This window comes from Manis javanica, chromosome 12, assembly GCF_040802235.1.
Source record: "Manis javanica isolate MJ-LG chromosome 12, MJ_LKY, whole genome shotgun sequence".
In the NCBI taxonomy this organism is placed as follows: domain Eukaryota; kingdom Metazoa; phylum Chordata; class Mammalia; order Pholidota; family Manidae; genus Manis; species Manis javanica.
The window spans coordinates 54983150-54997738 of record NC_133167.1 but is presented as its reverse complement, the minus strand read 5'-3'; the positions used below and the strand labels follow the sequence as shown (position 1 = coordinate 54997738).

General features: G+C 37.6%; 1 protein-coding gene across 4 annotated transcripts in view; it reads right to left on the bottom strand.

The window, feature by feature from the left end:
- SESTD1 (SEC14 and spectrin domain containing 1) overlaps positions 1–14589 on the bottom strand; it is a 161772-nt gene that overhangs the window by 45556 nt on the left and 101627 nt on the right. For all 4 annotated transcript variants that reach the window (XM_073218600.1, XM_037000255.2, XM_037000254.2 and 1 more), the window contains one exon: positions 1074–1187. In XM_073218600.1, coding sequence (XP_073074701.1) covers positions 1074–1187 — 114 coding nt within the window. The remainder of the gene's footprint in view (positions 1–1073; positions 1188–14589) is intronic.

The window sequence follows — 14589 nt, the reverse complement described above, 5'->3', positions numbered from 1 at the left end:
AAAGTTAATGTGAACATAAGGATTTTCAGTTAAGATCAATAGAATTGGTCAGGCAGGATTCCCTTTCCCTCTCTGGATGTCATTTAGTACAATTCAACCATCAGAGCACAATAGCATATGAGAGAAGACATAATCACTTCCTAAAGCAATTAATAATTTCAATCTATAAAGAATTTTTAAAATATAAATACATTTAAGGAATTATTTTTATTCCTCAGATAAATTTACTTTTATTCCTATGTTTCCTTGAGAAACATCCATGTAATGTTATTTATACCAGTTTTAACTCTCTAATTTCAGCTACAGAACATTTCTATATGTTATTCTATCACCAATCCATACTGGTTGCATGTAATAGTTAAAGAGTTTTATATACAAGCATATGTAAAAATAAATTAGTTATAACTTTAGTATGATTTTCTTAAAATATTTCTAAAGATGAATTCAGGCAAGTATGTTTATAAAAAAAAGTGGACACTCATTTATCTGATATTACTGTTCACATATTATTGTTCATACGGTGGAAATAGAACAGATTATTCATTCTGAAATAACAAAAAGTTCATTACTCTTCAAAATAATTAGCATATAATCTAAACTAAGCTAATTTCAAGTTTGTTCTTTTTGTCCCCAGCAATTTCATTAAACAATGCTGAGTTATACAAAGTATCAGATTCCAGATGTCTGGCCTGACAAAGATATATTTTCAGAAAAGAAAACCTTAACCTGTTAAATAGCTCTTTCAACTCACACTGGTGTTCAAATATCCTCTCTGAAATGGTATATCAACTAGATTACCTCTCAGGAAATTATGGCACTCTGTTATTCTACTTAAAGGATTTACAACTTTGACTAGTAATACTACTACTAAAGACAACAATAGTAGCTAACACTCATGAGTCAGACTCCAGAATATTTGCTTTCAAGCACTATGCTATCATGTGGTATGCACTACATTTCTTCATTTTTGTAAAAAGGAAAACAATCTACATTCTAGTAGACTAACATGACACAGTCATCAAAATATGTCTTATTTATATGGGTAACATTTTATCTCTTTGTAATATACCAACCAGCCTCTTATTTAACCAGTCCATGTGATCATAGGTTAGACTGCCACCAAAATCTTCTGTTAACTGGCATGGTTCTATATAACGAGTCAATTTGTTAGCAGACACTAAAATAACCTACAAAGGTAAAAAGAGAAAAGAAACATTTAGTAAGCCACTGTTAAATGTCCATGAAAGTAATGAGGAGGTTAAATTAAGTTAAAATACACAATGCTGTCCCCAACATAAATGTGTATTATCATTTAATTACAGAACAGCATTTAAAAAACAATTCAATAAATTATAGATATATACTAAGAAATAAGTTATCATAGACACTTAGAACACCACATTTTAAAAAACAATTGAGCTGATATTAGCAGCTCAGTTGAAACATTTTAAAATTTTATCAGTATTAATCATTTCTTGGTAATCAAACCCAGTTTTGATTTGGGTAAAACAGTGTATTTAGCAATGAATTTTCATATGGCCTTAAAATTAGCAAGGTACACTAAATTAATAACCACAAATGAATAAGAAAGCTGACAATAAAAAAACTATGCACTTTTTAAAGTTTCTCTAACATTCCGGTATTAACAAAACATGCCCTCAAGTAGTAGAGTAAAACTCAGGATAATGTATACTAATATTTAACTTGAAAATCAGAACTAAAAAGTACAGAGGTCAAGAGAACTCATACACTTGAAATTTATATATTTATATGCAAAAATGATATATGGAAATTTTAATTTACCAAAAATAACAAATAAAAAAAGACTCAATAAGAAAATAGTGTGTACATTTGTAAAGATCACCAGTCCCACCCTAACAACAATAAGTATCAGATCATCTACAAAACTGTAACATTTGTGGAACTGAGGTCACAGAGAAACCACTAGTCTGAAAATAAAGAAAAGGTTGGCACCACAGAAAGAATGGTAGAAGGGGTAACTACAAACTGACATGAGCAAATTTGGAAGGATGAAGAAACTTCTTTATCTTGAATGTGGTAAAGAATCTATGGCTTTATGTGTCAAATCTCATAAAACTGAAGGCTAACTAACAGGCATGAATTTGCTGTATGTAAATTATACCTCAATAAGTCTAACTTAAGATATAAAGAAGACTTGTAGAAGAAGTACCAGAGACATAAAAAAAAGAAATATTCAGAAACATACCCTACATGCAAAACTAGGTACATCCATACTGCATATGAAGTTATAATGTACACAATAAATAAGGGGAAATTTCCAAGACTGAAAAGTTAAATGTGGTGGGGAGGAATCATCTTAAGAAGATATGAAAAATATGGCATGAAAAGTTCATGAAACTATCAGAGAAACATCACAATTAGTTTGTAACAAATTGATGTTGATAACAATACAGTAAATGCAAATTAAGAAGCTTAAATGTTTTATTGGAAAGGCTGATAAATAATGAGCTAAATGATCTACCAGAAGTTGGAGGCCAGGATGTGGAAAGAGAATAGAATAAATCCAAATAAAATGGAAGGAGATGAGAAACTAAGAAATTAATCAAGACAAAAGTTCCTTGGAAAGAATAAAATGAATTAACAAACTTCTGGGAAAATAAAGCAAGAAGAAAAGAAAAGAATGAAATAGTAATAGTAAGAATGAAAAGAACATGGCTACATTGACAGCAGGGTTAAAAGATAATATAAGCACAGGTAACCTTATGTCAGTAACTATGCAAATTAAAAGAAATGGACAAGTCCTTATTAAAGAAAGTGATTCACTGAAATTGACATTAGCCCAAAGAAAACAAATCCCTGATTTGAAAAGATATATGCACCCCTAAGTTTACTGCTGCATTATTTACAACAGACAAAATATGGAAGCAAAGTGTCCATCCATGGATGAATGGATAAATAAGTTGTGGTACATATACACAATGAAATATTATTCAGCCATTAAAAAAAATCCCACCATTTGCAAAAACATGGATGGACCTAAAGGGTATTATGCTAAGTGAAATAAGCCATACGGAGAAGATAAATACCATGATTTCACCTATTTGTGAGATCTAAACAGAAAACAAAATGAAAAAAACAATAGCAGACTCAGATACACTGAGAAGTGACCTATGGCTACCAGAGGGGAAGGGTCGGGAAGAGGAATAAAGAGGCACAAAAATCTCAATCATAATATAAATTGGTCATGGGGATAGTAGCACAGCATGGAGAATATAGCCAATGATTAGGTAACATTTCCTATGTTGACAGATAGTAACAGCACTAATGCTGAGGCTTTAGTAATATGGTAACTATTGAACCACTGTGTTGTATACTTAAAACCAATATAATACTGTGTATCAAGTATACTTCCATTAAAAAAAATGCAGAATACCTATAACCAATGAGGTTAATTAATAAATTCTTTCTAGTTCTAGTCATCATATTATTGCTAGTTAGTATTGCTATTCTGTGATCCCTTGATGAGGAAGAAAGCAAATTATTAATATGGGATATTCTAATTCTGCCATCCCTGCTGTCCTTGAGAAAAAAATGGAATTCTCAAGAAGAAAGTTGTGAGGGAAAAAGCTGAATTATGGTCTTCAATCTGATTCGGAAGTATGAGTTTAAACTCATGATGTATTTCATCTTAAATAAAAATATATAAACATGAATTTCTTAGTTCTGTCCATTGAAAGGTTTAAAAAATAATGAATACACATAATGTAGAGCAGGGGGGCCTGGGGAAGGCAATATAACACAGAGAAGACAAGTAGTGGCTCTACAGCATCCTACTAAGCTGATGGACAGTGACTGTAATGGGGTATGTGGTGGGGAGCTGATAATGGAGGGAATCTAGTAACCACAATGTTGCTCATGTAAGTGTATATTAATGATACCAAAAACAAACAAACAAATAAATAGAAATAATGAATAATTCTTTAGAAATGTATACCCTCAGCATTTAGATTGTTATCTCTAATTACCATTTCCTACTAAAGGGAATCAAGGCTCCTTGGAAAAATTGCCAGCAATACAATGAACTTGCAACTTCTTCTCATCCAGATACCAAGAAAGCTATCAAGGACTACTGAGGTTGTGCCAAAAGGCTTCCACTAGCCAAAGATGTAACAATTTGCATGTAAGAATAAGTGCCATATTTGGAAACATTAAATATATTTAAGCCAATGAGCTCATATTTATACAAAAAATATGATCACTACTCGACTACTCTGTGGAATAAATTTACTTTATTGAAAAACCAGTAAATAAAGGGAAATAGGCACTAATCTCACCTTCCATATGTAAACTGCATCACTGAGTAAACAAATAGTAAAAGGGGGTTAAGTTTCTCCTTACAGAGGTATTCTACCTAGTAAGTGAAGAAAGAACAATGGAACTAGAACATCTTTATAAATCTAAGGGACCTAGGCACTGAACAGCAATGGCTGCTAACATCACAAAAGAGACAACTATTATGAACTTGATGATGAAGGAACAAATCACCATCAATGAACTGCCCTGGAAAAAGAAAATCAAATCTGAATTTAACCAACTGTATAAATACAAAGATCCAGAAAGGTAGAATATGTTGAACTACACCACAGGGAAGCTCACTGCAGTGAAAAATTCTACAGGATAAACAACCTGGTCTGGTCAAAAAAATATATACATATGTAAGAAAAGAGAAAGAAATTAAGCTAAAAAGTGTCATTTAATAGACTAATAGAGAATCTCACAACCAATAAAAAGAGCATTACTTATTCTTCTCAATAGTAAGAGAATTACAAATTCTTTTCAAGAAAGCATGAAATATTTAAGAACTTGTCTGCATATTAGGCCATAAAAAAAGCCTTGGTACATTTTAAATGAACTAACTGATAACATTCTATCACCAGAATGAAATTAAGTTAGAAATCAGAAAGTAATCAAATCAGAAATTACTAAGAAGATTTTAAAACCATATCCACTTAGAAAGGCATCCCAATCACATTATGAGGACTTTATTTGGATCCTGATTCAAATGAATAAATAAATCTGTGTGCATAATTTACATATAAATTCATGAATATATTTTAGAATATAGCATTCATATATAACATTAATATATATCACTAAATCTTTTCATAATATTCATCAAAAAATTACAGACTTGAAACTAACTGCATCTTTGATAATTAGGGAATTGTCTAAGGCATGATTATGGTATTGGGTATTGGGTTGTATTTTTTTTAAAGAGTCTTTATGTTTTACAGATTCATAGTAAAAAATTTACAGATAAATTCAAAAGACTTCAATTTCCTTCACTATAATATGCCCAAATGTTCCTTTGGGGAAGTGGCTAGGGGTAAGGATAGGATAAAATTGACCATGGGCTGATGGTTGTTGGAACTGGGTATACAGATACATGGAGTTAATTGTAATGTTAATTTTTTATGTGTTCATAATTTTTTTTAAAATAATTAATTTATTCTTATTTTTCTGAAGAACATTATGTTTATTACGTTCTCCCCTACCCCAAGTCCCCTCGCCACAAACCCCATTACAGTCACTGTCCATCAGCATAGTAAGATGTTGTAGAATCACTACTTGTCTTCTCTGTTGCAAAGCCCTCCCCTTACCCCCACCCCCCCACATTATACATGCTAATCATAATACCTCCTTTCTTCTTCCCCACCCTTATCCCTCCCTACCCTCCCATTCTCCCCAGTCTCTTTCCCTTTGGTAACTGTTAGTCCATTCTTGGGTTCTATGATTCTGCTGCTGTTTTGTGCCTTCAGTTTTTCTTTTGTTCTTATATTCCACAGATGAGTGAAATCATTTGGTATTTGTTTTTCTCCGCTTGGCTTATTTCACTGAGCATAATACCCTCTAGCTCCATCCATGTTGTTGCAAATGGTAAGATTTGTTTTCTTCTTATGGCTGAATAATATTCCATTGTGTATATGTACCACATCTTTATCCATTCATCTACTGATGGACACTTAGGTTGCTTCCATTTCTTGGCTATTGTAAATAGTCTGCGATAAACATAGGGGTGCATCTGTCTTTTTCAAACTGGAGTGCTGCATCCTTAGGGTAAATTCCTAGAAGTGGAATTCCTGGGTCAAATGGTAAGTCTATTTTGAGCATTTTGAGGAACCTCCATACTGCTTTCCACAATGGTTGAATTAATTTACATTCCCACCAACAGTGTAGGAAGGTTCCCCTTTCTCTGCAACCTCGCCAACATTTGTTGTTGTTTGTCTTTTGGATGGTGGCCATCCTTACTGGTGTGAGGTGATATCTCATTGTGGTTTTAATTTGCATTTCTCTGATAACTAGCAATGTGGAGCATCTTTTCATGTGTCTGTTGGCCATCTGAATTTCTTCTTTGGAGAACTGTCTGTTCAGCTCCTCTGCCCATTTTTTAATTGGATTATTTGCTTTTTGTTTGTTGAGGAGCGTGAGCTCTTTATATATTTTGGGTGTCAAGCCTTTATCAGATCTGTCATTTACAAAAATATTCTCCCATACTGTAGGGTATCTTTTTGTTCTATTGATGGTGTCCTTTGATGTACAGAAGCTTTTCAGCCTGATATAGTCCCACTTGTTCATTTTTGCTTTTGTTTCCCTTGCCTGGGGAGATATATTCATGAAGAAGTTGCTAATATTCACATCCAAGAGATTGTTGCCTATGTTTTTTTCTAAGAGTTTTATGGTTTCATGACTTACATTCAGGTCTTTGATCCATTCTGAATTTACTTTTGTGTATGGGGTTAGACAGTGATCCAGTTTCATTCTCTTACATGTAGCTGTTCAGTTCTGCCAGCACCATCTGTTGAAGAGACTGTCATTTCCCCATTGTATGTGCATGGCTCCTTTATCGAATATTAATTGACCACATATGTTTGGGTTAATGTCTGGAGTCTCTAATCTGTTCCAATGGTCTGTGGCTCTATTCTTGTGCCAGTACCAAATTGTCTTGATTACTATGGCTTTGTAGTAGAGCTTGAAGTTGGGGAGTGAGATCCCCCCTACTTTATTCTTCTTTTTAAGGATTGCTTTGGCTATTCGGGGTCTTTGGTGTTTCCATATGAATTTTTTAAATTATTTGTTCCAGTTCATTGAAGAATGTTGCTGGTAATTTGATAGGGATTGCATCAAATCTGTATATTGCTTTGGGCAGGATGGCCATTTTGATGATATTAATTCTTCCTAACCAAGTGCATGGGATGAGTTTCCATTTGTTAGTGTCCTCTTTAACTTCTCTTAAGAGTGTCTTTTAGTTGTCAGGTTATAGGTCTTTCACTTCTTTGGTTAGGTTTATTCCTAGGTATTTTATTCTTTTTGATGCAATTGTGAATGGAATTGTTTTCCTGATTTCTCTTTCTATTGGCTCATTGTTAGTGTATAGAAAAGCCACAGATTTCTGTGTGTTAATTTTGTATCCTGCAGCTTTGCTGTATTCCGATATCAGTTCTAGTAGTTTTGGAGTGCAGTCTTTAGGGTTTTTTATGTACAATATCATGTCATCTGCAAATAGTGACAGTTTAACTTCTTCTTTATCAATCTGGATTCCTTGTATTTCTTTGTTTTGTCTAATTGCTGTGGCTAGGACCTGCAGTACTATGTTAAATAACAGTGGGGAGAGTGGGCATCCCTGTCTTGTTCCTGATCTCAGAGGAAAAGCTTTCAGCTTCTCACTGTTCAGTATGATGTTGGCTGTGGGTTTATCGTATATGGCCTTTATTATGTTGAGGTACTTGCCCTCTATACCCATTTTGCTGAGAGTTTTTATCATGAATGGATGTGGAATTTTGTCAAATGCTTTTTCAGCATCTATGGAGATGATCATGTGGTTATTGTCTTTCTTTTTGTTGATGTGGTGGATGATGTTGATGAATTTTCCAATGTTGTACCATCCTTGCATCCCTGGGATGAATCCCACTTGGTCGTGGTGTATGATCCTTTTTATATATTTTTGAATTTGGTTTCCTAATATTTTATTGAGTATTTTTGCATCTACGTTCATCAGGGATATTGGTCTGCAATTTTCTTTTTTCGTGGGGTCTTTGCCTGGTTTTGGTATTAGCGTGATGTTGGCTTCATAGAATGAGTTTGGGAGTATTCCCTACTCTAATATTTTTTGGAAAACTTTAAGGAGAATGGGTAGTATATCTTCTCTGCATGTCTGATACAATTCCAAGGTAAATCCATCTGGCCCAGGGGTTTTTTTCTTGGGTAGTTTTTTGATTACCGCTTCAATTTCTTTGCTGGTAATTGGTTTGTTTAGATTTTCTGTTTCTTCCTTGGTCAGGCTTGGAAGGTTGTATTTTTCTAGGAAGTTGTCCATTTCTTCTACGTTTTCCAGCTTCTTAGCATATAGGTTTTCACAGCAGTCTCTAATAATTCTTTGTATTTCTGTTGGGTCCGTCGTGATGTGTCCTTTCTCATTTCTGATTCTGTTGATGTGTGTTGACTCTCTTTTTCTCTTAATAAGTCTGGCTAGGGGCTTATCTATTTTGTTTATTTTCTCAAAGAACCAGCTCTTGGTTTCATTGATTTTTGCTATTGTTTTATTCTTCTCAATTTTGTTTATTTCTTCTCTGATCTTTATTATGTCTCTCCTTCTGCTGACTTTAGGCGTCATTTGTTCTTCTTTTTCCAATTGTGATTACTGTGACGTTAGACTATTCATTTGGGTTTGTTCTTCCTTCTTTAAATATGCCTGGATTGCTATATACTTTCCTCTTAAGACTACTTTCACTGCATCCCACAGAAGTTGGGGCTTTGTGTTGTTGTTGTCATTGATTTCCATATATTGCTGGATCTCCATTTTAATTTGGTCATTGATCCATTGACTATTTAGAAGTGTGTTGTTAAGCCTCCATGTGTTTGTGAGCCTTTTTGCTTTCTTGGTACAATTTATTTCTAGTTTTATACCTTTGTGGTCTGAAAAGTTGGTTGGTAGGGTTTCAATCTTTTTGAATTTACTGAGGCTCTTTTTGTGGCCTAGTATGTGGTCTATTCTGGAGAATGTTCCATGTGCACTTGAGAAGAATGTGTATCCTGTTGCTTTTGGGTGTAGAGTTCTATAGATGTCTATTAGGTCCATCTGTTCTAGTGTGTTGTTTAGTGCCTCTGTGTACTGACTTATTTTCTGTCTGGTGGATCTGTCCTTTGGAGTGAATGGTGTGTTGAAGTCTCCTAAAATGAATGCATTGCAGTCTATTTCCTCCTTTACTTCTGTTAGTGTTTGTTTCACATATGCTGGTGCTCCTGTGTTGGGTGCATATATATTTATAATGGTTATATCTTCTTGTTGGACTGAGCCCTTTATCATTATGTAGTGTCCTTCTTTATCTCTTGTTACTTTCTTTGTTTTGAAATCTATTTTGTCTGATACTAGTACTGCAACTTCTGCTTTTTTCTCCCTATTGTTTGCCTGAAATATCTTTTTCCATCCCTTGACTTTTAGTCTGTGCATGTCTTTGTGTTTGAGGTGAGTCTCTTGTAAGCAGCATATAGATGGGTCTTGTTTTTTTATCCATTCAGTGACTCTATGTCTTTAGATTGGTGCATTCAGTCCATTTACATTTAGGGTGATTATCGATAGGTAGGTACTTATTGCCATTTCTGGCTTTAGATTCATGGTTACCAAAGGTTCCAGTTTACTTTCCTTACTATCTAAGAGTCTAACTTAACTCACTTAGTATGCTGTTACAAACATAATCTAAAGGTTCTTTTCTATTTCTCCTCCTTTTTCTTCCTCCTTCATTCTTTGTATATTAGGTATCAGATTCTATACTTTTCCTCTATCTCTTGATTGGCTTTGGGGATAGTCAATTTAGTTTTGCATTTGCCTCACAATCAGCTGCTCCACCCTCCCTACCATGACTTTACTACCTTTGGTGACAGCTAGCCAACCCTAGGCACACTTCCATCTATAGCAGTCCCTCTAAAATAGACTGCAGAGATGGTTTGTGGGAGGTAAACTCTCTCAGCTTTTGCTTATCTAGAAATCGTTTAATCCTTCCTTCAAATTTAAATGATAATCTTGCTGGATAAAGTAATCTTGGTTCCAGGTCCTTCTGCTTCATGGCATTAAATACATCATGCCACTCCCTTCTGGCCTGTAAGGTTTCTGCTGAGAAGTCTGTTGTTGGTCTGATGGGCTTTCCTTTGTATGTGATCTTATTTCTGCCTCTGGCTGCTTTTAACATTCTGTCCTTATCCTTGATCTTTCCCATTTTAATTACTATGTGTCTTGCTGTTGTCTTCCTTGGGTCCCTTGTGTAGGGGCATCTGTGGATCTCCATGGCCTGAGAGACTATCTCCTTCCCCAGATTGGGGAATTTTTCAGCAACTACCTCCTCAAAGACACTTTCTATCCCTTTTTCTCTCTCTTCTTCTTCTGGTATTCCTATAATGCAAATATTGTTCCACTTGGATTGGTCACACAGTTCTCTCAATATTCTTTCATTTTTAGAGATCCTTTTTTCTCTTTGTGCCTCAGCTTCTTTGTATTCCTCTTCTCTAGTTTCTATTTCATTTACTGTCTCCTCCACCATATCCAGCCTGCTTTTAATACCCTCCATAGTGTTCTTTAACGATTGGATCTCTGACCTGAATTCATTCCTGAGTTCTTGGATGTCTTTCTGTACCTCCATTAGGATGTTGATTATTTTTATTTTGAACTCCCTTTCAGGAAGAGTCACGAGGTCCATATCATTTAAATCTTTCTCAGGAGTTGTATTAACAATTTTACTCTGGACAAGGTTCCTTTGGCATTTCATGTTTGTATATGGCACCCTCTAGTGTCCAGAAGCTCTATTCTGGAGCTGCTGAGCCCCTGAAGCAATGTTAGGGGTCGCAGGGGAGCAGTACTGGGTGTAGGAAAGAGCTGTTCCCTGCCTCCTGGCTCCTGTGCCTGTCTCCACTGCCTGAGCCAGTGGACCAGTCACACAGGTATAAGTTTTTGTCCCAGAGCAGCCAGATATGAATCCCTGCTTTCCACAAGCAGCTGGAGTCCCAGTCTCCCCAGGAACTCTGCCTGTATTAACTTTCCAACCCGGTAGTCATGCGCGTCTCATGAAAGCACCATGAAATGTAGGTTTGTGCTCCCAGCGCAGATTTCCGGAGCTAGCTATTCAGCAATCCCAAGCCTTCCACTCCCTCCATGCTCCGTTTCTCTTCCTCCTGCCGGTGAGCTGGGGTGGAGGAGGGGCTCGGGTCCCGTGGAGCCACAGCTCTGGTACGTTACCCCCTTTGCTGAGGTTTCCTTATTTCTCCAGGAGTGTGCAGTCTGACGGGTCCTCTTTCCTGTTGCTCTCTCAGGATTAGTTGCGCCAATTTTCTAATTGTATCCAGTTTTAGGAGGAAGCCTCTGTCTCTCCTCTCACACTGCCATCTTTAATCCAGATTCTGATCCATAATTCTTTATAATAAAAATACTTTGAAAACTAAAATAAGTAAACATAAACCACTCTTTCAAAAGTCTTCTTTAAAATGCCCCCCTTTTTTTGTAAAGAAAACGGCAGGCTCAAGCAGTTTACAGGTGAGCTTTAAAAATCAGAGAACATATCATTTCAATCTTAAATTCCTTCAGAGAACTGAAATTCAGGAAGCACTCCCAACTTACTTTATGAGACAAGAATAACATTTGATACTCAAGAATAATTTGAGAAAAGACAAGACTGTAATGACTTACAAATATCAGGTGTTAGCCAACATCAAGTGTTTGCAAGGCTGTGGAGCAGTGGGAATTCTTTTTATTTTATTTTATTTTATTTTACTTTTTGAGCAGTGGGAATTCTTACACTTGTATTAGGAAAGAGTATAAAACCGAAATGTGATTTATTCCTACTAGGATGTTTAAACATTTGAACAGTAAGTTATGAACAAAGGGCCATGTGGTGGAAGCTGCTCAGGCTGAGAGTGGGGGTGGAGGAATTGATAAGGGCCTGGCTATACCTGTTTGAGTTTTTTAAACCTACCAATAAGAATAAGATATGTAAAGGAAAGATATAATGGGCTTAGGCGATGTCCGGGGAAGACTGTGAACCCTGTAGTACTCAGTCAATGAGGAACCAGGGGAGGGACTCGTGCACTAGGAGATAAATTATTGGCACCAAACTCCCCAGGTGTGCCTGCCCACCAGACACCCGATCTTGCAAGACCGTCATTAAAGCCTCGCTCTGCTGTTCTCTTTGTCTCCGTGTCCACTTATTGAATTTGGACCAGTGAGTGTGTTTCTCACAATTTGGGGGCTCTTCCGGGATCCTCTTGCCTGTGTGAGGTGGGGGCCCAAGCGGAGTGGGAAGATGCGTCCCACCGGGCTTTGGGCGGCTCACTGTGTCTGGGAGTCTCACCTTCGCATGGAAGCTGAGGGGAGACCCAAGACTGTTGTGCGGAGACAGCGTAACCAACGCAGGGGAGAAAACGCAGGCACCACGGCAACCAGGCAACCTCGAGCACAAGCCAAGGTGGGAAAATTGGGCTATAAGTACTGCCTTGGTGGTTGGGCATTTTTCAAAGGTCGAGTGTGTGTGGCTGAGACGTGTAATCTTGGGGTGTGTGCAAGAAACTTCCTTTATGGGGGGTTGAGTACACAGGGATCTCAGACACAGGGACCTCTTGAAGGATGGGAAATACAAATTCTAGGCCTAGGGAAGCAGAGAAAGGGAACCAGATGAGCTCCCTTGGAATTCCCCCCCAGATAGCCTGCTGGGGTGAAGGTTACGGTACTGGGGGGACGCCTCCTGTACCAGGTTAAGGACAGAAGATGATCAAATTTTGCTGTTTTGTCTGGTTAAAGTTAGATCAGATGAAAACTGGCTTTGCCAGATTTGAGTTATTTTTTGATGGTAATAAAGCCTCCAGTTCACCTGAGGAACCTGTTGGTTACCAAGGGTGCTTCCCCTATTTCCCCTCAACACCAGGGAAGGGAAAGCTAGGGAGGAACTACAAGAGACTGCCCAGGACAAGCCCTGGAGTTGGGAGAGCATTGTGTTTTCCTTGGTCCCTTTCCCTGCAGCAGCCCAGCTGCCGCGGGGAGTTGAGAGGCGGGGACAGGGCGGTGAGGCGGAGTGAGCGTTTTGTTTGGAGTTACTCCTGGAGAAAGAAAGTGAGATAGCCTCAGGAGGGCGGGGCACCCTGGGAGGTTGGAGAGAGAAAGTTTTAAGTTAAAAGGTCGTGCACTTTGAGGGTGCTGGTGGCCTCAGAGAGAGGAGTGCCCCAGGGGTTGGGGATTCCCTCTTTAAGGATTCTTTAGGAGTGTGACCAGCACCTGGAGGTGTAGACTTGTTAGGTGGTCTCAGGTATCTTTGATGAGACATTATATTTCTTATCAGTCCTCTGGGTAATTCTACAAAATTAGCTTAACACAAAAAGTTTACTGCTTTTAGTCCCCTCCCAGGATGGCAGCTTCCTGGTTTGGGAGCTTATCAGGACTGGCTGCCCTTCTTCCAAGGGGGACAGAGTTATTGTCTGTTTGCTAATAAGTAAGTCAAGGGTCTTGCTTCTGGAGCTCCTGGGTATTAAAATGCAATCTTTGGGGTGGAATCCTTCCTGCCTTTTGCTATGTTGTTTATGGCTGCACCTGCATGCTAAATTGATTTCCTTGGTTGCAGACTATTTGGAGTCAGAAAAAAAAAAAAAGCATATAGGTAAAGTTAAAAAAAAAAAAGAAAAGAAGAGGCTGGGCCTGTATGATTAACATAATAAAGACAGGCTATGCAGAGGTACCCTCTCCTTTATCTGACGAATATTCAAACATTCCAGGCCAAGTTGCTCCTGTCTTTTTGAGCTTTAATTAATTAACTCTGGGTCTTTTTAGTGGACTTTCCTGGCCTTTTTCTCTTTCCATCAAACTTATATCTATCTAACATTGAGACCCACTTTCTTGTCTCCCTCACTGTGGGTAAAATTGGAACATTTCCAGAATATCTCGCCTGGCTTTAGCATATATGCACATCAACAGGCGTTCAGAGGTGGAAAGAAGTAAGGCTTTAGTGCATTTGCAGCTTTCCTCAGGTAGAAAGAAGTTCTACATTGATCTCCGTATCAATGGGTAATTACCTGGGCAATGGAGGGCTATTCTGTACCCAAGAGTGAGGGGGAGGGCCGGTTTTTGGCTGATGCTAGAGCCTGAAAGAGTAACAGCCCCAGACTGCAGCTTGTGAGTGGTAAATAGATTTTAAACTTTATTTCACCCTTTGACTGATTTCAGTTTTTAGAGGTATTTTGACCCAAGATTTCCTATCCCCAGACTTAACAATGTAAGAAGGACTTAGAGTTTCCCCTTGCCTTCTGGGAAGTCCACCAGGAATCCCAAGGTGTTTCCAGTGAGAGAGGTCCCACTAGGACAAGGGGAAATTTATTAATGCTCCCCTCACGGGTACTGAAGTGAGAAATTTTAAGCATTGCTAGAAGATCCCCTTGGCCTAGTGAACCAACTAGATCAATTCCTGGGATCTAATATATATACTTAGGTTGAACTGATGTCCATCATGAATATCCCATTCCCTAGTGGTGAGGGGGGGGTGATCAGGAGAGCTGCTGTGTCCATTTGGGAACAAAAACACC